This window comes from Pelobates fuscus, chromosome 7 (genome assembly GCF_036172605.1).
Source record: "Pelobates fuscus isolate aPelFus1 chromosome 7, aPelFus1.pri, whole genome shotgun sequence".
NCBI classification, from domain to species: domain Eukaryota; kingdom Metazoa; phylum Chordata; class Amphibia; order Anura; family Pelobatidae; genus Pelobates; species Pelobates fuscus.
In genome coordinates, this window is record NC_086323.1 from 44,610,743 (window position 1) to 44,634,483 (window position 23,741).

General features: G+C 38.9%; 1 protein-coding gene across 1 annotated transcript in view; it reads left to right on the top strand.

The window, feature by feature from the left end:
• The window catches only part of MYSM1 (Myb like, SWIRM and MPN domains 1), a 35,728-nt gene that overhangs the window by 3,421 nt on the left and 8,566 nt on the right, over positions 1–23,741 (top strand). Inside the window, exons 3-18 of the mRNA XM_063428000.1 lie at positions 83–153; positions 2,522–2,599; positions 3,083–3,112; positions 3,403–3,481; positions 3,721–3,819; positions 5,757–6,463; positions 8,501–8,631; positions 8,725–8,828; positions 10,842–10,919; positions 11,899–11,984; positions 13,157–13,211; positions 14,172–14,222; positions 16,524–16,598; positions 18,776–18,964; positions 20,057–20,189; positions 22,366–22,471. Coding sequence (XP_063284070.1) covers positions 83–153; positions 2,522–2,599; positions 3,083–3,112; positions 3,403–3,481; positions 3,721–3,819; positions 5,757–6,463; positions 8,501–8,631; positions 8,725–8,828; positions 10,842–10,919; positions 11,899–11,984; positions 13,157–13,211; positions 14,172–14,222; positions 16,524–16,598; positions 18,776–18,964; positions 20,057–20,189; positions 22,366–22,471 — 2,072 coding nt within the window. The remainder of the gene's footprint in view (positions 1–82; positions 154–2,521; positions 2,600–3,082; positions 3,113–3,402; positions 3,482–3,720; positions 3,820–5,756; positions 6,464–8,500; positions 8,632–8,724; positions 8,829–10,841; positions 10,920–11,898; positions 11,985–13,156; positions 13,212–14,171; positions 14,223–16,523; positions 16,599–18,775; positions 18,965–20,056; positions 20,190–22,365; positions 22,472–23,741) is intronic.

Here is a 23,741-nt window from a genome sequence, read left to right on the forward strand (position 1 = left end):
GGGAGGGAGGGGGAGTTTTACAAAGAATAATATCCAAAGATTATTCCATGTATATATTATTCTATATTTATTTATTTTTTAGCCATGGACATTGGACAGCACTATCAGTGAAGAAAACAAGGCTGTTATTGAGAAAATGTTGCTTGAAGAAGAGTATCCTTCAAACTGGAAAATCTTCATTTCCATAGACCCCAGGGTCTGCTGTCTCTGGATACAATGTACCGTATATACTCGAGTATAAGCCGAGTTTTTCAGCACATTTTTTGTGCTGAAAAACCCCAACTCGGCTTATACTCGAGTCAATAGTCTGTATTATGGCAATTTGCATTGCCATAATACAGACTGGGGGCTGGCAGAGCTGTAACTTACCTGTCCTGCAGCTCCTGTCAGCTCCCTCCTCCTCCGCGCCGTCCGTTCAGCACCTCGGTCAGCTCCCAGTGTAAGTCTCGCGAGAGCCGCGGCTCTCGCGAGACTTACAGTGTGAGCTGACAGAAGAGCTGACCGGACGGCGCGGAGGAGGAGGGAGCTGACAGGAGCTGCAGGACAGGTAAGTTACAGCTCTGCCAGCCCCCCTCTCCCCCCACTGAACTACCAATGCTGGACCACCAGGGAAGGAGAGCCCCCCTCCCTGCCATATATCAAGCAGGGAGGGGGGACGAAAAAAATATATAGTATTAATAAAATAAAAAAATAATTAAATAAAATAATAAATAATAATAAAAAAAAATTAAAATAATTAAAAAAAATTGCCCACCCCCCACCAAGGCTCTGCAACACTCATACACACACACTGCACTCGTACACACACGCTGCACTCGTACACACACGCTGCACTCGTACACACACGCTGCACTCGTACACACACGCTGCACTCGTACACACACGCTGCACTCGTACACACACGCTGCACTCGTACACACACGCTGCACTCGTACACACACGCTGCACTCGTACACACACTGCATTCATTATACACACACTGTAAATAAATATTCAATTAATATATTTTTTTTAGGATCTAATTTTATTTAGAAATTTACCAGTAGCTGCTGCATTTCCCACCCTAGTCTTATACTCGAGTCAATAAGTTTTCCCAGTTTTTTGGGGTAAAATTAGGGGCCTCGGCTTATATTCGGGTCGGCTTATACTCGAGTATATACGGTAAATCCATAGGTAGATTGAGAAAACATTATATAGAGTCTAATTAAAATAGTGGGATCCCTTCAGAGTCATTTATTGTATGTAGATGACTTCTCAGAATCAATACTTTGTCTCCCAGAGGTCTCTATATCATTTTATTTAATTAAAGCCATATTCTCCAGCTATGAGAACATATAACTTCATTAGAATGCAGCATCAGTAACCGTTCAAAAATGTTTTCTCACTCTGCTGGTATTGCGCAACATTTATCAAAGTGATCACCTTTAAAATGTCACTAACCATTTTACCCTCTGGCAACACAGCTGAAGTAAAAAAAAGTTATAATTGTTTAAAGGAACACCCCTACCAATATAGTATCCCTGTCTTTTGTTGTATCTTGACCCCCTCACCTGTTTGGCCCCCAAAAAAGATATGAACTTACCTTTTTTTTACTGCTCACCTCTCCGCCTCCCATGATGTCACAGAGAAGGTATGGCATCCTCTATGTTCGTCCAATCAAATGCTCTTCATAGAGGTGCATCAGGGACCTAATGCACATGTGCAGCCAGCTCTGCATGTATTACAGCTTCCCCATATTGTATTCAATGCTTTCTAAATGTTTTTCCGCTTCACATGACCGAGTTTTACTCTGTCAGTGACGCAGAAACGTGTTTAATGGTTGTCAGTGTGACAGCCACTAGAGGTTGGTTTTAACTTTGCAATATAAACATTGCAGTTTCTAAAAAGGAAAAAAAAATGCAATATAAAAGGACAGTAAAGGGAAATCTTTACTGCTTAATCAACTAAATAACTTTTTTAAGGAACAGGTAAGCAGTACAGATTTCCTTTACGATGGAGTGGTCGACTATAGTGTCCCATTAAAACCAGTCCCAAACCATGATTTTGTTGTTAATATTGCATTGTCAAGCTCGACATCATGAGGTTAACAAGAAATAAAATGTGCACCTTTCTGGGCTTTTCAATTACTTCACAGTTTAAAGGTTACGGAGAGCTAAATGCATTGCTGATGCAAATAGGTGTCACATGCATCATCAGGACTATTTATATTACCAAGAGCAAACTCCTCCATGTCTCCACTAGTTAGAACAGTAATATCTCTTTATATATTGGATCTTTAACATCGATTCTATGGTGAGTTTTTAAACTAAAGTAGAATCGTATAATTGTAGAAGACATTGGTCAACATAATAAAGCTCCAGGTGAGGTTCTGCCTACCTAGTTAGCTAAAATTTGAGATTGAGTGAGTAAGCGGTATCATTCCCGCTCCCATAAAAGCAGTAAGTAATTTCACATCTTATAGAAATAAATGGGTTTTAGATCCTAGGACAAGCAGGTTTGTCTTTCCTTAGCATCTCCATAGATATTATTTATCAAGCAAACCACTTCCAGCAAAGTTCTGGCAAGAATCCAAAGATGGAGAAAAGCGTTGTATCAAAAGGTAAGTTTAAAAAATCCTTTTTGATTGAAACCATTTTCATTCTAAATTTAGGACTACCCATAAAGGGTTATTAAGGGCGCTGCTAAAAGTGTAACTGTCAATTTCCTACATTTCATAAATCAGTGCTTTTCCTTGCGCCTTGGGTCTTTGTTAGTTAAAATGGCTGGTGTTATATGTTAAATACTATATACATTCTGTCACTTATACATATAGTTCTTGGAGTTACTCACTTTAGAACCCATTGAAATAATAGACTCGGTAAACAATTTTGTTTCCTTGTGTCAATAAAGAAATGCACATCCATGGAGGCAAAATACCCACGAATGAAGATAGTAAATAAAAATTAAACTTTATTTTTGTGATACAGATTTGTAGTTAATCAGGCGTATCAATGATATATTGGATTTAAATTTGAGTTCAATGCATGGAAAAATATAATAATAAAGTAATTTTTCTCGCTTTTTTTTTTTTTTTAAATGCCAGAAGCCCACAGAAGAAAATGTCAAGAGTAATGTAAGTTTCTTTCAAACGTTTTTCTGATTTAACTATCCACTATCTTTCTTCTGCATAGTTTTATAGTAAGTCTCATGTTATTTATTTATATAAAGTGCTGTTTTTGTAGTTGTTTTATGTAAGTTAACCATACCAAATTAGGGGAATGTTGTTTTACCTTCCACAACCAGAAAAAAAATGACGGATCTGCATTACCAAAGAGAAATATATGGTTTAAAGATGTTCCATTAAATGGCATGTTTCATATATTTATGGGCTTTTTTGTTTTCTTTGTGTGTGTGTGTGTGTAGGATCCGCTCCCCAAATAAACCAGGAACCAGCCCAGTGAAATGGACTTCAGAAGAGAAGGAGCTCTTTGAACAAGGAGTGGTAAGAAATTTCATTACATGCCACCTAGGATTGCTAGACCTTTTATGTATTTCTGCCAAGTAACGTTTATGTGACACAGGATTCCTTGTGTATTCTATAAAAGACCTATTTGTCCTCTCGTAATCTGTAATTACTTTTTATGTTATGGCATTATGGAAGGGATCAATTGTCTAAATATATTCAGTAAGTGTGTAATATACAGTATTACTTTTTTTTTTTTTTTTTTTAAATATAATTAGGCAGAGTTCGGCAGAAGGTGGACTAATATTGCACGGCTCATCGGAAGTCGTACTGTGTTACAAGTAAAGAGTTATGCACGACACTATTTTAAAAATAAGGTATGTGTGGGGGGTTATTTGTAATTTCATGTTTGTGTGTGCACAGATTAGAGTTAGCACTAACATATATTATTTGTGTTATAGGTAATAGGAGGATATGCAGTAGTTGTGCAGATATAATTTAAGGACCTATACATTTTCCTAGGAGATAGGAGGAAGCTTTCTTCCTCTTTATTTTCCTTTGTCCTTTTATTGTCCCCTTGTCTAATTTGTAACTGTTCCACTTTAAGTCCCGTATGCCAGCTTTGACCGTTACTATCCAAAAACCCTCCAAACATTGCTTCACCCTGATCAAATGCTCAGGCCTCCACCACCAATACTGTTTTTCCTGAAGCACACTGGGAATGAGCAGGGGAAGCCATGTGATAACTCCTAGCAACTCAGTGCAAGAACAGGTACAGAAAACAGGCATGTAATGCATCGGACCCAGGCCTGCTCTACAATTCTGCTTTTAGATGTATAAGATCCAGGTCACACTGAACACTATCTGTTAAAGGAAAATGTCCATGTAGATGAATTGAGGCCACATTTGTGGTGAAGAAGGAACCCTCTTTTTAAGTTTAACATATGCTCCCCCATTTTCCTTTTTATATTCTTTTTTGTTTATACTCCGTGTAGTGTCCATTTATTACTACTTTTACTTGTGCTCTAAAACTGTGCAATGCTTAACAGTATTGCCCTGTCATCTCTTGTACAATTTAAGATTAATGCTTCATTACCCAATTGAATGTATGTCTTCTTTCTATTTGCCACTGAAAACAAATATTGCACAATAATCCTCTTCATATTCTCTGCCTCAATGCTGGAAACAGGAAGAGCCCATATTTATCTTCATGCACGTTAATATTACTTATCAGCTGACTGTAGTGAGTTGCCTGAACGCCTGTAGCCTCTTACAGACCTGTGTGTGCATGAATTTGATGGTACTCTACTCCTGTTAAGACAACTTGGGCAGTTGTCCCAATCCTACCTAGCCATGGAGCGTATGTGAACATCATTACTTTAGCAAATATAGTAAAGGAACAGTGTTCATACTAAAAACTCTTCTGATCAAACTAAGTAATGTGCATACCTTCCCATATTCCAGGATGTAGGTCCCTGTGTTGCCATCCCATTTAATCAGTGGTCCCTAAAAGGAAAAGTGGATTTTGAGTGAAGGTTTTGAGGCATAAAAGCAGAGTATGAGTGTACCATTAAAGGGACACTATAGTCACCTGAACAACTTTAGCTTAATGAAGCAGTTTTGGTGTATAGAACATGCCCCTGCAGCCTCACTGCTCAATTCTCTGCCATTTAGGAGTTAAATCCCTTTGTTTATGAGCCCTAGTTACACCTCCCTGCATGTGACTTGCATAGCCTTCCATAAACACTTCCTGTAAAGAGAGCTCTATTTAGGCTTTCTTTATTGCAAATTCTGTTTAATGAAGATTGCCTTATTCCCTGCTATGTTAATAGCTTGCTAGACCCTGCAAGAGCCTCCTGTATGTGATTAAAGTTCAATTTAGAGATTGAGATACAATTATTTAAGGTAAATTACATCTGTTTGAAAGTGAAACCAGTTTTTTTTTCATGCAGGCTCTGTCAATCATAGCCAGGGGAGGTGTGGCTAGGGCTGCATAAACAGAAACAAAGTGATTTAACTCCTAAATGACAGTGAATTGAGCAGTGAAATTGCAGGGGAATGATCTATACACTAATACTGCTTTATTTAGCTAAAGTAATTTAGGTGACTATAGTGTTCCTTTAAACATACTGAAGCAGTGCTAAGCCATTCTAGCGCTTTCTACCAGGGAAGACTCACAGTTGACTTCATTTTCTGCGGCACGCCTCCACTCTTCCTATCTCCAACTTGATTTTAAATCTCCCAGGTGACATAATTTTCTTTTAATATTTTAGGTTTTGTATAAATGCGGCATTAATTTATTCTGTTTATGCAGTGTAAGGTGGAAGAGAGTGAGAAAGTGGTGTCCAAACTTAGCAGTGAAAGTCTTCCAGTTTTCCATCTAGACGATTCGAACAAAGAAAGTGAGATCACATATGAGCTCCCAGCTTTTCGAGGACGAGCTGATCCAAACCTTAATGCTGTTAAAATTGAAAAGCTATCAGACGATGAAGAAATTGATATAACTGATGAAATAGATGAAGTGATCGGTGAGAAGTCAGATTCTTGTGACACCGTAAAATCCGCGGGTCTCTCTAACCATGAAAGTGAAGAAACGTCTCATAGTATCCCACAACAAATTCTTGCCCTATCAGAATCTTCACAAACAGAGGATTCCAAAATGGAAGCTATCGGTGAACAGTTGGACATAGCAGACCGGGAATTATTTAACCCATCAACAAGCCTCACCATTAATGATACTAGTGCATGCACATACTTCTCTAAACTGGAGCACTACAGCACCCCAGAGCATGTGCAGTGTTCCAAAGATTTTGACTTTGGTGCCCATGCAATAAACTCTCCTCCACTGTTTGAAACTGAAGATGATGAGGAAGAGCTTAAGTCACCTGACCAGGAGATGGAGATAGACAGAAATTTCATTATGGAGGATGAAAAGCAAGCCATTCCAGAATTTTTTGAGGGGCGTCCAGCAAAAACTCCAGAACGGTATCTTAGAATCCGCAACTATATTTTGGATCAGTGGTAAGATTAGAAGTCTTTGTCTTTAATCATTGTTTGTGTTTTTGATGAGTGGAGTCAAGAAGAATGTAAATTTTTGCATGCAAAAGGCTATTCTATGTGCACTTAGCTTTTATGCTGTTGGTAGATAAACGTTGTAGCCTCAGATGAAGGTCTAACTGTTCCTGTCGGATGGAGTAACACCATACGTGTGTGTGACATGGTTTGCTGATATTATTGTTCATTCGTTCTCTCTTTTGCACTACCTCTGCCTACTCTTTGCAGGTCTATTTCACAACTGGGTGCAGTGGTCCTTTAACTTTAACCCTGCAATGTAAAACAATGCAGTTTTATTAGAAACCTTTACAGTGAACGGTTAAGTCTACTTCTAGTGACTATCATAATGACAGCCACTAGAAGTGCTTCCGCTGCACTGACTGAATAAACCTTGGTCACGTAACGTGTAAACCCCCATAGAAAAGCATTAATTCCATGTCGTTGCAGGAGGTAGAGAGGTCAGAAAAAGTTGAGTAAAACTTTGTTTCTTTAAATTTCCACTGCAAACAGGAGGGGGGGGGGGGGGGCGAGGAGGGGGAGTAGAAAGGGTGGAGACAGGGGTGGCTATACAGGTTTGTATTCCTAACGCTAAAACTTCTTACCTCTGTTCCAGCATTGAGTTAAAGTTCTCCCTTGAGCCTGATCCTATTCTGCTGATGTTGTTCCCCTTTATTGGAGAGGGATTAAAATAGGAGTAGGAGGACATGGGTGGCATGGAGGAGTAGGACTAGACGTCTGTTGCTAGAATCCTATGTGCTGACTAGGGATGCACCAAAATGAAAATTCTGGGCCGAAACCGTAAACTCAGGATGCCCTTGGCTGAAAACCGAAACCGAAAATGACTTTTTTTTCCCCCCAAATGCAATAAATCAATCTGGAAGGTAGAAAAGGGGTTAAAACATAAAATACATTGGTGGTAGCCAGGGGAAACTGGTGGTAAACTGTATATAAGGGGACAGTTTCTGTGCTAAAAGCAAGCCTTTTTAATAAAGCTCACATACTTAAAGGAGCACTATAGGGTCAGGAACATAAACATGTATTGCTGACCCTATAGGGTTAAAACCAATATCTACCCTCACTAGTCCCCTCATGCCTCCCTAAAAATAGTAAAATCTTATTTGTATTCAAGTCTATTGCTGCAGGCGTTGTCCCTGTTTCCTGTAGACCTGCCCACTGCCTTTTGACATCAGTAGAAGTGGTAGCCTGATCCAATCACAATGCTTCCCCATAGGATTGGCTGAGACTGACAAGGAGGCAGATCAGGGGCAGAGCCAGCATGATTCAAACACAGACCTGGCCAATCAGCATCTCATCATAGAGATGAATCTGCATGCAGAGGGAGTGTCTGCATGCAGAGGGAGGAGATACTGAATGTTTGGATGCATTTTAGGCAGCCATGACCCAGGAAGGATCTCTAACAGCCATCTGAGGCGTGGCCAGTGAAGTTATCACTAGGCTGTAATGTAAACACTGTATTTTCTCTGAAAAGACAGTGTTTACAGCAAAAGGCATTGTGCCCTCTCATAAGTGGGTGGGGTGTAATTTTTGACCTATATGATCCTTTTTTGGTCGAAATGGGATAGGCCCATTTTCTGCCGAAAATTTTGGTGCATCCCTAGTGCTGACATCAGATGTGCAGTATGTACGTATGGAAGTCTTGCTCCAGGCTGTAAAATGAAGCTGCCGCAGCAGCAAACCTGTTAAACTCTCTACATGCAGTATTTCATTACGAAATGCAGCACATACAGGCTCCATGACCACTTGAAAACACTGAAGTGGTCATGGTGCTTGAGTAACCTTTTAAGATACAATAGAGAACATTGCTCGAACAGCAGGATTGCAATACTTAATAATCTGATCCTTGGAGTGTTTATATAGAGGAGCAGTATTTTGAACTCTTATTACTCTAGTATTACATTTGTTCAGAGCAAATGAGAAACAGGACTGGTTTTATCTAAACTTAAAATAAATAAATAGGGTGATTTTCTTTCTCTCTGTATGTAGGGAAAGTTGTAAGCCGAGATACTTGAATAAGACATCAGTCCGTCCTGGCCTCAAGAACTGCGGTGACGTGAATTGTATTGGACGCATTCACATGTACCTGGAGTTAATTGGAGCCATTAATTTTGGGTGTGGTAAGGCATAAGACATTCATATTTTTCAAGAAACTGAAGAGCTTGTGTTTCCCAATGATGCATCTAAATTTTACTTATTGTAAATATTTCTAGAGCAAGCCGTTTATAACCGACCTCGGCCAATCGATAAGACAAAGTCCAAGGAAGGGAGAGATACTCTGGAAGCATATGAGCTTGCACACAGATTGCAGTCTATGGTAAGCTGGATTCCAAATTCCATTTATAGTTATATAGTGTGGCTTTATTCTTTTTTTTATAGTACTCTCCAGAAATTATTATTAACTACATATCCCTAGGTATCACTAGTGAGTCCCAAAATACTCTCTACTTACCTTTGTCACTGGTTAGAACTGTGCTAAAGTTATGAATGTAATATCCCATCTAGGAATAGTATACAATAAAGGAAACTATAGGGTCAGGAGCACAAACCTGTATTACTGACCCTATAGTGTTAATGGTCCACCAGCACTGGCTCTGCCCCTGATCCGCCTCCTTGGTGACATCATCAGTATTTACAATTTTTAGCCAATCCAATGCTTTCCCATGAGGAAAATTCAGCATGGAGACTGTGACCTACTGTGCAGCACTGCCCCAGGAAGCACCTCCAGTCGCCATAGGAGGTATCCCAAGGGGGCAATGTTAACACTGCCTTTTCTCTAACTAGGCAGTGTTTGCATGAAAATGCTTGAAGGGAATGATTATACTCACCAGAACAACTACATTAAGCTGTAGTTGTTCAGGTGACTCTAGTGTCCCTTTAAGACCAGATTGTTATGACAGTATAGACCAGGGGTAGGCAACCTTCGGCTCTACAGATGTTTTGGACTACATCTCCCATAATGCTTTTACAGCCATATTGCTGGCAAAGCATCAAGGGAGATGTAGTCCACAACATCTGTAGAGCCGAAGGTTGCCTACCCCTGGTATAGACCATCCATAGTCCCCAGGAATTTAAAATAATTTGAATCTTAAATTTGTTAAATGATGTTGTGTACTACATCTCTCCAGCTGCTTCTGTGAGGTAAAAAGTTAGAACAATCTCCATAACACGCATTCTGAATTACATCACACTGAAAAGTTTATTTATTTGTAGGGTATTCTTTCCCATACACACTATTGCTGTGTAAAATCATTATTCTTTTTACCAATCCCAGAAAAATGATCTTTGTCTTCATTACTATATTCTAGTAAACATCTAAAACAAGGATAACAAAAACATAATTTTATGCTAAACATGCTGCATTGCAACCGTAAAATTCATAATGCATAGACCGCTTAATAATCAGAACCGAAATGCTTCCCCTTACGCTCCCTTGTCAATAATTGCACAGCGTACTGTGCTGTCTGTATAGGAGTGTATATAACAGTGCATGTATCAGCAAATGTGTGTTCATAGAATTAATCTCGGTGGGCACAGAGCAGGGCGATTGAGTGGGCATTTAAGAACACAGGCACCTGTGTGCTAGCAACATCCTGATTGTGTGTGGGAGGGGGGGGGGGGGGTCGGAGAATCAGGTAATATGTCAGGTTCGCTCTAAGGAGGAACTATTAAATAAAAAGAAGAATTAAACTTAATGACTGCAAAAAGTACATTTGTAAAGTATACTATCTCTTTCTATGGGACCAGCATGCATGTTACTGCTTTCATTGAGATTTCTGAGAAATATTGTGTTTTGACAAGGAACACTTATCACATTTTCCAAGCCAACTTTACTCATTTTAAAATGTTAAAGTGGCCTCCTGGTAGAATAGTCAGGGAATTCATCCTGATCAGTTCAGAGACAATTTGGTACAAATACAGAGGAAACCGTGTACTACCTCCATTATTTGTAATCCAGATTACCACGAGAAATACCCATTGACTGGCAAGTGACATGGTCAAATGAGATGCCCTCTCTCTCTCTCTCTCTCTCTCTCTCTCTCTCTCTCTCTCCCTCTCCCTCTCCCTCTCCCTCTCCCTCTCCCTCTCCCTCTCCCTCTCCCTCTCCCTCTCCCTCTCCCTCTCCCTCTCCCTCTCCCTCTCCCTCTCCCTCTCCCTCTCCCTCTCCCTCTCCCTCTCCCTCTCCCTCTCCCTCTCCCTCTCCCTCTCCCTCTCCCTCTCCCTCTCCCTCTCCCTCTCCCTCTCCCTCTCCCCCTCCCCCTCCCCCTCCCCCTCCCCCTCCCCCTCCCCCTCTCCCTCTCCCTCTCCCTCTCCCTCTCCACTTTTTTAGCGCACCCGAAGAAGACGCGTCAGGGATCCGTGGGGAAACTGGTGTGATGCAAAAGACCTAGAAGGGCAAACATTTGAGGTTTGTTTAATTTTCTTATTATTCAGGAATGTATTAAGCACAAAGGCTTCTCACACTCTTAGTACATTTTACATTTTTGAAAAGAAACCGCCACAATCAAAACAAAATAATGCCTTTTTTTTTTTTTTTTTTACATGAGTTGAGCTGTATGCAAGCTCCTTTATCTCAAAAGTCTTTTATGTGGCTGAAATTCTTTGGTTGTTTCTTAAATGGGGTTCAAGAATGTCAAATGGATATTTTGATGCAACTCAAAATGTAATTGGGAGAACAAAGATTAGAATTGCACCTACATTTTGAGTGGAGGCAGACTCTGGCATCACATGTTGTCAGAACTTTAAGTAAGGTGCGAATGGATTTGGGTTCAATCCTCTATTATTATTATTATTAATAGCATTATTATTAGCATTTATATAGCTCCACCTTATTCCTCTGCGCTTTACAAGTATACAAAGGGGAAATGAAGACGACCCTGCTCAAACAAGTTTACAATCTACAAGGATTTGAGGTAGGGGGATATGAATTGTTAGGTTTCAGGGTCACCAACTGATCAAGGGGTCTGACTGGGATTCAAACCTGTGTTTCCGGGTTCCAAAGCAATTATATTACCAGCAGTTTCTACCTAGAATAGTTGCAGTGACAGTCCTCCTCGCTCCTGCATTAGTTCTATTACAATTATATTAGAAGTAGAGCATTTAGATCCAAGTATAGATCCAGATATGAGAGGTTGGCACACCATCTAAACGTGCCTCTTGTATTAAATCTTTCTGAGTTATTGTGCCGAGGACTGCAGCCACCTTCATAGAGAAGATGAAAGAGTGGATGCCTTGCTGTGGCACACTTTGTCAGTAGGCGTAAGCTTTTAAATTGGAAAAGATTTATGAATTCCCAGAAGCAGCGTTGTAAGAATGAAACACTACAAAGTAGTAGAAGCTCCCTTTCTAGTTATAGCCTTAATGAAAATTACATTTCGGTTGTCTAGCATCTGTCTGCAGAAGAACTGGCAAGGAGACGAGAGGAGAAAATCAAATCTTCAAAATCTTCCAAAGGATCAAGACTGGTCAAGAGGTCAGATATTTTACACTCATGTTAATTTTTTTTTTGTGTGTGTTATGGTGGTTGTTGTTTTTTTGTAATTTATTTTATTAATATTTTAAGTTAAGTGAAAGGCTATTTCACTTTTACTAAAGGGAAATATTTTTGTTATTATCCTTACCTCCGTATATTACTTAATGATCTGGGTGACCTGTTACTACCTGCAGAACAACTTTTCACCCATACACTTATTACTTGAGGGGGAGAACATGAAGCCTCCCATCCATTTCCTGTAGCCATTTTGGTAATGGAGGAAGCAATGTTTTGGCAAATGTACATTAATCACTTAAATAGAAACTGTTACTTAGTCATTCCTTTACCTGTTAAACCGCTTACCAGGTAGTATAGATACGTTTTGTGGTTTTTTTTTTAATGCACAGACCTCTGAGGCACTTCCCTACTGAGTGCTAAGTCTTCACTACATGGTGCCCCAGGCATGCACATTCTGGCATTTACAGCAAAGTGCTTGCCAATTGTATGCACATTTTTAATAATGCCATACATGTATATAGCAGTGCTGGGGTAAAATTGATTTGCATGCCATGTAGAATAAAAAAAAAAAAGCCATAATTTTAGTTGGAAATTGGGCTACAAATTCAACTAGTGACAGTTCCACTTAATAGTTCACGTAATATTAAAACTTGGATCCATCGTTCCAGTTATCTTGACTCCAGCATGTACTTGGGAACTAGCTGCAAGCTAAATGTACATTCCCTGGTTAAAGGGACACTTCAGATTGTTGAAGTGCTTAATTTTCAACCGTGTGTCTTTTTTTTTTTTTTTCTTTCATTTTTCAAAACTGTAGATTTGAATAGAAATTGGCACTTCTATACATTAACCTGGTTCCACCCTCTGGCTATCAGACAAACACTCCTGTCACTTACTGGCTATTTAGCTCAGTCAAGCTAAACTCAAGATGCAGCAATTGCCCAAGGCCACCTGCCTTGCAGCGACCTACTTGAGCTACATTTGGAAGTCTGTGATTGGACAGACACAGAAAGTCTGGGCGGGGTTAGAAGGGGAGGGCTTCCAAAGGTTTAAAAGATCACATAACTAAGGGCTGTGCTGTTGTGTTTTTTTGTGTGTGTGTTTTTTTAATCAGCTGTTACATACTTGCTTTTAACAGTAATATTCTTGTTTTCTAGCTCTTTTGACCCTTTTCAATTAATCCCTTGCGCATCTTTTAATGAAGAGAAACCGGTAAATATAATTCATAACACTTAACCCTTTTGTGTTCTAAGTTTACTTGATGTAATAAAATGTACAAAACTCAAATAGTTTGAAAATGTAGGACCTATCAGGAAATGGGTAAAAAAGTATGCTTATGTATATCCCCATCCTTTCAGGCAACCCATTGGATTTATAGCAGTTTGAATTTTAACGAAAATCTAGCGCTAATTATAATCAACTGAGGAAATCCTGAATAGCTACACATTGCTTACAGTGTACGATATTGCAATCTAAAAATAATACATTGTACGCTAGATGGAAAGAAATAGGACTGACAGAAATATCAGGGTGTAACCCCTATAATGAATATAGAAATACACAAAGAAAAAGGAAAGGCAGCCTAGAAAGTAAATATTAAAACCTAACCTTTACTAAATTCTGTATGCATATATAATCAGGGTATTATAAAATAAAGGTACCAATGTAATCAATAAAACCCTAATCAAATGGAAGTAAACATATCCTGCCACAAATACATATTGTTTGATGTAATGCTAATGACAGTAGGTTACACATTGCAAAGTTCGTATTAGTTTATATCAGACTATCATAAAAGTAGCAGGAAAAATAGCAGAAAATAACAACAGCAGGGAGGTCGCAATGCAGAAGGAAAGTTATGGCCCTAAGACTTAGTCCCTGAGTTGGCCTTGAGGGGCATAGACTAAACGTCCCCAATAATGCTACAGTATTCTGGATACAAAAAGTTTGCTTGAAGAGCCTCATGATTGTCTAAACGATCATCGAGGTTCTATTCTGCAGTCTGTTCTATCGCTTTGCCCACACTGCTTACTTCATAGCACATGGAATGATTGAAGTTCTTTGGAACCTGACCACTTTTTTTTTTTTTTTTTTAACCTGTCATCTCTTCATTTTGTAGTGTAGCAAAGAATTTCATATTTTGAATCTACTAAATTGCACTTTTTGTTTCAGGAACCATTCAGAGTGAAAGTCGCAGCAGAAGTGATGTTACTATTAGATTTGGTAAGAATGCTGTGTTAGATAATGCTGGTAGCCTATTCTGTACACCAGGGGTTCCCAATTAATTTTTCCCGTGGAACCTTTTGACACAGTATACCAACATCGTGGAACCCACGAAAAAAAAGTTTGCGCCATAGCTGGCAATGAACATGGACCCATTGACAGTATGTGTCATTTTCAAATATTTTGCTCATAAACTGTTTAGTCTTATGATACTCCTGAAGCTTTCACTTAAAAAAGGCAATGTCTTTATCTTTGTACTCTGTGGTTTTGCTCAAAATGACGATGTAACTTAGCAGGTGCTAACGAACTGTTTGGCAATATTTTCTTGCAAAGTAAGCATTGTGCTTGAGGTATATTTTTATTTCTGGCAAAAAAATCCAAATTTTAAGTAGCTGTCATCATATTTCCTTTTCTTTGTTTGAGAAGAAGATTGGTTAGCTTTGTGTTCTTTTCTTCTTTTACAGATTTCTACTGAAAAAATAAAATAAAAAATATACATATACAAAATTATATGTAAAAATAAATAATTTAAAAATTGCCAAAATCATGTGGATACTCTCATTTCACTCTCACAATTAAGTTGTAGTTGGAAGAAACTGCCGCTACTCCCATGAACACTATATGTCACTATGCAAGTAAGCCTCACTTCAACCAAAAGTCAAACCCCTGCTCTTGTGAGAACAGTAAGGAACTACATGGAGCATTTATCAAAATAAATGCGATATTGCACTTGGATCAATATGCCAAGTCAGTGTAAGGCAGCCAATTACTTGAGCCACAAATGCACTGACACCAAATGTCAAAGTTTAGTTGATAAGGATGGGGGGGAGGCGGTAATAATAAGGGGAAATGTACTTGGTAGATTGCAGAAAAGACATATCCCCCAAAATATTCACTAGTCATATCTAATAATTTATTTATAAATACAAATTTGAAAAATCTTGAACTTTAATGTTCTCATTGACCAATTCTTATACTTTGGAATTTATTCAACTAATAGTAAATTGTAGTGAGTTGACAATTCAGGTTAACATCTGCAAGTTCAGCGTTGGACTGTAGTGTGGGATGACCAGTCTATAATGCTAATGGTGTATCTTTTCATTTATAATAAGGGAGGTGAGATAAGATCTCATTCAGCCCTTTTGTGTGTGCTATTTATAGAGCTAGCTATTTTTCTTTGTCCACTCTTGGTCTGTAAGTCTTTGGCTCATGTTGACAACAAAAATATACTCCCACAAAACATATAAATACAGAATAACACCCCTTGGATTGTGTATAGTGACAATGTCTCTCCAGATAAGTAGAGATCTGTGCAGATCAGTGTTGAGTTTCAAAACAGCCGTAATGGAGGTCTGTGCAAGAGAGATACGCTAGTGGGGAGATGAGGAAATAAATAGAGCGACTCTTGGAATAGACATGGTGTAACAAAAGAAGAAAGAAATGGAGTGATATTGGAGAAAAGAAAGGGTTAGCTTAACACTAGGGGAGAGAGGAATTGGAGAATACAGGCAGGAAAGAGGAGGAAAGGAATCCTGGGAGGAGAGAAGAGTTAATGAATGCTGGGAGGAAAGGGGAATAAAGGAATACTGGGCTGGGAGAAATTCTTACCTTAAATGACCCTGGACGAGCTGACACAGGGCAGGCATGCATAAGTGTGTGGCAATCTCGCGATCTCTTTATAAGATCGCGGCCGCACAATCTCTGCTGTTTCCGACCTTCCGGGAACAGCAGGGCGCGGCGACCATCTTGGATGGGGCGATTCATTGCAGAACCCCAATTTTGGAACACCAATTGGGAAACGCTGCTGTACACTATAGCCTCACCTTTCTTGTATACTGTTGGCATATCTTGTATATGTGGGAATTGGCAGATCTGGTCTAATTCTGGATATCATGAACTCCTTGACACCCAGACTTCATCTATCGCTCATCCACATACATCACCCATCTTTCACCAACGTTACACACACCTTACAGGTAAAATAGAGAACCCACACGCACCAACACCCAAGGCTAAGGTTGTGCTGTACTAATGATATCAAAGCCTGTTATGTGTATGTTGGGCAAAATATGAGATCCAGATATTGTGCAATATGCTATTATCTATTTGTTTTTTTGAGAGGTCAAACAGAAGTATCAGAATCCAATTTCAGGGCGATATAGGATGAAGTGTGTGTCAAGCTGAATGGAATCAGCATATCCTACATGCCACCTGTCTTCTTTTTTGTTGGAATATTCTGAATGCATTCTGAAAGGATTCCATTGGGCAAATGCTAATGTTGTGGCTGTCTTGGTTTTTAAGCACGCCCATGTGTCCATGGCAGAAGTGATCGGCTTACTGGGAGGAAGATATTCGGAAACAGAAAGTGTTTTAGAAGTAAGTGTTATGATTTCTGCCACAATCTAGATTACATCATGCAGTCTCAGAGTTGCTTAGCTGTAGAAAGTCATTGTGGAGCTAAAAAAAATTGACTTTAAATAAAAAATACAAAAAAAACCTTCCCCTCGACTGTTTCACAGGGTGGGACATTTTAATTTTCGAAATTCCGATCGTAGGTCCCACCCGGTGGGACACATGAGTAACATACAAGTTTGACGATCGTACGGCTCACCCAGAGGGACATAACGTTATCGGATAAAGGTGACTTGGGAAAAAAAACGCACCCACAAAGTGATTTCTATAAATACATTTTGCAAAATTGGTGAACGACACTGAAATTGTATCCGAGTGGAAAGGGTTAAATAGGCATTTAAACACCTATGAAAAGGTTGAGGGTAAATCCCTGCTCACACCAATAACCCCAGGTATTATTGTTTTGAATATGTTTATTGTTATCAAATCATAACGTCCATTTCAAACTTGGTTTTGTTTTCGAGCGGGTAATCGCCTACGCAGAGGCGCTGTTATTAGTTACATGAGTCGGAATGCCATCTTATTGCCTGCGCAGAGGCAAGTTGATCATGACGTTTGTAATACATGGCTGAACAAAGTAATGCATAGTACATTTTACACTTTACACTTAACTAACGACTACCTTATTTGGAGAGTGCAATGAGGGTGGCATATTTTAGCAATGCTATGTTTTCGTCCTAAATGCCTGTGTCTGCATAATAATTTATTTTGCCATAAACTGCAGTGGAGACATATTATGCGATAAAGGGCTAGTGTTTTGTTTGCATATAGCCCAGAGATGTCTTATGAATACATTGTTTTTGCTTACTACCAGAAATTTAAGCATAGTTATTGAGTGTATTGTTTTTGTGTCTAACATGTTCGTACTTGCCTGATATGTTATAAATGTATTTTGCATCCGAACTATGAATGCTAATACTAAGCACTATCTATGTGATGCCTGGAACGTTCTTTTAGGTTTTTGCTAGTTTGTGCATGAGCCTCCAATTGTAGTAGTAGATACACAAGTGGCTAAAATTTGCGACACAGTAATATTTCCATGCGGCTACCGCCGGGTTATGATCAGAGTATGATCCCATTCATATTGCCATATTTAAGGGACACAACATTACAATGTGCTTAAAGAGTGCACTGTGTGTCCAAATGAGGGAGCATACTTATGGTTACCAAATCTATTCTTGGTTATATGATACAGTAAATAACGGTTACAAATCTACGAAATTATAGCTTAAACATGTTGCTGAGGCTTTTCAGGCCTCTAGAATCATCAAGCAGTAACCCGGAGCATAACATAGATAAGATATGGTGCTGCATAATGTACAGCTTTATATGGTGTTTGTAGTGGGCCTGGTTTCAGGTAGCGCAGTTTGAAGTCGCAGCGTTTTCGATGTGTCCGTGGGAGTGTGCCCTCCCAGGTATTATTGGATAAGTTCTCATGGCATTCCGTGCATGGAATATTCTCTATTTAATTCATTTAAGCAAAGGGGATTATTCTCTAAACAGCAAATTGTAGTGTTTCGTTGCAGATTTATTTTTCAAATTTGCCATTTTTGCATAAAAGTTGCAGTTCAGTTTCAATTTTGTTACAATAGATGTTTAGTAAATCAGCCACTAAGTAAATTAGGGGACATTCTGACCTGTTGAAATCGGTAGCTGACAGATATTTTAAAATCGAAAAGAACCCTGGTTTTTACACCAATTTAGTTGCAAGTGCCTGACCGTCTCATGGGGCAAAATTTTCCAGTGCATATAAATGTTATGTGAACGATGTATTGCTGCAACTAGAAGTGACAGTGACACAATTCATATTTATGCATATGTGATAACAGAGACAAAATAAACATGGCTTTTCAAAATGGAAAAAAATAATTTTTTATTAATTTATTTTCATTTAATTTTGTGGTGTGGTTTTTAATAATTACATTTTAATGTTATAATTTTTATCTAGCTTATGCCCAATAGTGTAGCAATTCATATTAAAACATTAAACATATGGCATAGATGCATAAGCTGCATATTTAATCAGGATCGGACAGATCTATACATTTGTTAGCAATGTAATGATAAAAATGTTAGTGCCTCCATGTCCTATTTGCATAATAGCAGGACTTTAACAGATGGCTTATGTGCTTTCTGTACAGATCTGGGCAGCTGAACCATGCAACAGTCTTAGCACTGGACTGCAATGCGAGATGGATCCAGTGTCACAAACGCAGGCATCAGAGGCCTTAGCAGAACGAGGATACAGCATTATTGGATGGTACCATTCACATCCGGCCTTTGATCCCAATCCATCCATCCGTGATATTGACACACAGACTAAGTATCAGGTATGGAACAGACAAAATCAATCCAGTTTAAATATTGTCTGTATTAATCAATGGCATTGTGACATCACTATTGCTGAAATTAAAGTTGGCTATGGATATCCAATAAGCTAAGAGCATGACTGATTTACTAATATGATGTTTAACCCCTTAAGGACACATGACTTGAAATAACATTTATTCCAGAAGTTTGGTCCTTAAGGGGTTAAAGGGATATTTAAAACATGTTTTTGTTTGTTTGTTTTTCACCTTATAGGGACATTCCACTACTGGAAGTAACCCCTATTTTGTAATACATCATATAGATAACAGTTTAAAATAAATTATTCTAATGAGTACAAATTAAACAAAGAAAAAAGGAACCTTTTTTAAAGGGGCCCTCCAGACACGAAAATAACATTGATGCTCTAGGTTAAACTGTTACTTTTCTCCAGCGCCGGGCTCCCACGGCACTGGTGATCTCTCCTCCCTCTTCCGACGTCGGCGCCAAAGGCGCATGAGCGGCAAGAGCCATGCGCGCATTTAATCAGTCCATAGGAAAGCGTTTCTCAATGCTTTCCTGTGGACGTCAGCGTCTTCTCGCTGTGATTTTCACAGTAAGAAGCGCGGAAGCGCCTCTAGCGGCTCTCAGTGAGACAGCCACTAGAGGCTGGATTAACCCTAATGTAAACAAAGCAGTTTCTCTGAAACTGCTATATTTACATCTGCAGGGTTAACCCTAGATGGACCTTGTACCCAGACCACTTAATTGAGCTGAAGTGGTCTGGGTGCCTATAGTGGTCCTTTAAGTGAGCTGGGCTACAGGAAGACAAACCAGCATTACAATGAGATGAAACCCAGGAAGACATATGTTCTATCCCTACATGTCTGTCCCCTTGTTAGCCACCGTGCACAAATCTACTATATGGTATCTCCACTCCCCAATGGTGTGTGTACTAGGCTACTTAATTTCCGCTTAATAGATCACTAATACAGATTGTTTAGTTCAGGTAACTAATATTAAACACTTGCTTATACGTGTCACTTTGCAACGATAACCTTCTTTTTACTATTTGTCATGATGTACAACAATGTAATATTACTCTCCCTTCACAGAGCTATTTTTCTAGAGGTGGATCAAAGTTTTTGGGAATGATCATAAGCCCTTACAATCGCAGCAACCCTCTTCCTCAATCACAAGTGTCTTGTCTCATTATAGGAGATGATCTTAGCGCAGATGGCTCTTACAGTATGTACATTATTTTATTCACTTTTCATAGTCTGAAATGATTGTAAATCACGGTGTCTTGTTCCTCTATTATACAAGCTTGTTACAAATGTGTAAAGTTATCCATTGAAACCGTGTTCAAGCCAGTCGTGTGCAGATCGTTTTACTCATTAATGGAACACTCCACAGTGCTAATTATTTTCTTTTAAAAAATATCACTGTTTAGCAATTATACCTGCATGCATGTATTCATTGGAGTTATATTTTAAAAGAGCTTGTGAAAACTGCAGCTTTTCAGTCTCTTTACAGGGAAATAACCTCATTGAGAAGCCTCCATTGAGAAAGAATGCTGGTCTTGATCTAGTCTCTGTGAGTAGTAATGTAAGGGAGGCAGGCACGTTCAAGTAGAGCTTGCCTGCCACTTCTGTTAGCTCAGCTGAACTAACGGAAGCAAGAAGTTAAATATCCCTGACTGTTTGATTGACAGCCTTGTAGTGACTTTCAGTATTTAATGATAAACGTGATGATTTCACCTACAACGCTTCACTTTTATAAAGTGCCTTTTAAATTAGATACTCTTCACTCATAAAGTGCTTCAGCAAGCTGAATTGCTTTATTGGTTTGGAGTGGTCCTTTAACCCCTTAAGGACCAAACCTCTGGAATAAAAGGGAATCATGACGTGTCACACACATCATGTGTTCTTAAGGGGTGAAACCATTTATTTTGGCAAATTCATATATTTAACTCGAGTCAGAACATAGGGCTTTAATTTAGCAAATAAAGGACCTTTGAAGGGCCACCATCCAGCACACGGTACATAAGATATATGGATGGGTAGGGACTTATGGGCCACCTTGTAGGAACCATGACATAATTAAGACAATTTGTGGTTCACAACTTTTGTATGTTACGTAAGTAGGCTACTTAAGTGCTGTTTAACAGTTTACAAATGCAGATTGTTGAAATTGGGTAAAATATATATATTTTATAATACATTTTATACCAGTCAAAGATTGAATATACAATATGCACCTGAAGCACTCTGAAATCAGAGTTTTAACCCATGTTGTTTTCTTCCATTGTATGGTTTCTTAAAGGGATACTCTAAGCTCCAAAACAACTTTAATGAAGTTGTTATAGATTACGAACATGCAGTCTCGCTGCTCAATTCTCTTCCATTTAGGAGTTAAATCACTTTTGTTTCTGTCCTTGCAGCCCTAGCTACACCTCTCCTGGCTGTGACTCGCACAGCCTCCTGCTATGCTAATTTAACTTTGATCACACACAGCAGACTCTGGCAAGCTATTAACAGAGCAGGAGATAAATTCTAATTTAAACAGAGTATGCAATAAAGGAAGTTTTAAAAATTAGAGCTCATGACAGAAAATGTGCATAGAAACTGCATAAATCACATGAAGGGAGGTGTGACTGTAAGGTAAGGCTGTATAAACAAAGTGACTTAACCTCCTAAATGGCAGAGAATTTAACAGTTAGACTATACATGAAAACCACTCAATTAAGCTAAATTTGTTTTGTTGTTTCTCTTTAAATTGCCAAATTTGGCTTTTGCTTTCCCACAGTTCACCGTTTAATGAATGAAGCCTAACATTTCACTTAAAACAGGCTTGAATCCTATGTCGTGGAAAAGGAGTGAGTTGAACTTTATTTAATCAACACAAAAGTGATTGTCAGAGGTATTGAAAATAAAGCAGTATCTTTAATTTGCTTCAGTTTTCTGTAAATACAGATTTCAGATCAGACTGTCCCTTTGAATTATCCTGTTTCAGGTAAACCAGCCCATAGAGCAGAGGGTGGCCAAAAGGTAGACCCCACCAACTGATTTGAGATTGTCAAAACAACATGGCAATTGTGGTTTTACAACAGATGGGCTCTAGTTCCAATTGCATACTTATGGTTTCCTGCGCAGGAACAGCAAATGCTCAAAGTGTTTTTTTTTTGTTTTTTTTTTATTAATACTGTTTGTTAAATATCTTTTTGTGGCTTTCTAAGAATAAATGCTTTCTTGCTTTTTTTGTCCTGACACATCCTCTAAAGTCTCCACTGTTCAGAACATGATCGTCCTTGCTATGAGACATTGAATATGTTAGCCATGAGTGCTTTCAGAATCTGATTAATGAGGCTGCATTCATTGCTAACATAGACCGCTAATAGATGTCTGTGTCTTTTGTCTCCCAGGAATCCCCTACAAATTTGAAGTAGAACACCTGCCAGGAGAACCTCAGTGGGATCTAGTGTTTGAAAAGACAAGATGGATAATCGAGAAGTACAGAGTATCCCACAGGTGTGTTTACAGCACCCAGATGTGTTCTTTTCATTATCTTGACGTAAACCAAACATTTGAGGATACGTTGGTATTTCATTGGATTTCCAGAACAATCAAAACATTAAGTTGAAGGACACACACTAGACACATTAAGGTTGTTCACAGTCCAGGGTCATTATTTGATCGATAATGTCAGAAGTAAGTGAATCTTTCATGGTAAGTACAGTCCAAAAATATCACAACTTTTTGTATGCTAGTAACTCTGCCAAAGTTAAAAATCTTTATCAACTTAAAGAGTTACTCCAGACTTCATCACTACTACAGCACACGTTAGTGGTTATGATGTGAGGATCACTGTTCCAATTTTCCAATAATGGGGCGAACATTTTGTAACCCTCTTGCTGGGCGCCGAGGGATCCTCTCAGGGGGATGACAGCATATATTCTGAAGAGCTGATGTTGACTGTCAATCCGAATGGCCATTTATTGGCTGAGAGCGTCAGCTTACTGCTGTCAGCCAATGAACACAACTCTGTGCATAGAAATGTGCACAGGATTGATATTAGTCATCTGGGAACTCTTGTTCCCGGCTGGCTAATGATGCCCCAGTGACGCTGCCGGAGTTGGAGTACACCTACAGCAGCAAAGGATCTAAACTCTGTATGTGCAGCGTTTCATAGTGTAACTCTACAAAGTAAGACTCCAGGTGCTTTGACCTCTTCAAAATACTGAAGTTGTCATGGTGATTGGAGTAACCCCTCAACTTCAATTGTCACTGTTGATTATATGATCTCGAGGTCAATACTATAAGGTCATAAAGTTTGACAAAAAATGGTCCATTTTGGGGAACATCCCCTTTTATAGTGCAGTGGTGAGGATATTAGGTGTGTGTGTCCTTAATCTGTGCTCCAATTCGCAATGAAATGCCTGTACATTTCTTAAAATACGTTTAAAAAAGAAATTTTGAGTATAGAGTTCCTGCGTGATGTCTTATCGATTTTGCTATGTAATTTTGTTGTTGCAGTACTTATGACTGCATTAATTCAACAACAAGGAATTGTTGGTAAAACAATGTTGTTTGCAAACGTCATCAACGTGTTTGTGATGTTTGTTCTGTACATGCAGTAATAGTTGATTGAAAGTTGTTTTGTGAGGTCTATGAAGTCCTTTTGTTTTTTTATTTAGTAAGTGTCAGTGTCTGGAGCAGTACAATGTGCACTGGCCAGCTCCATACACAGAAGAACTTGTTGTATGTTCTATGGAACACAGGCCGTACGCAGAGCGCAGGG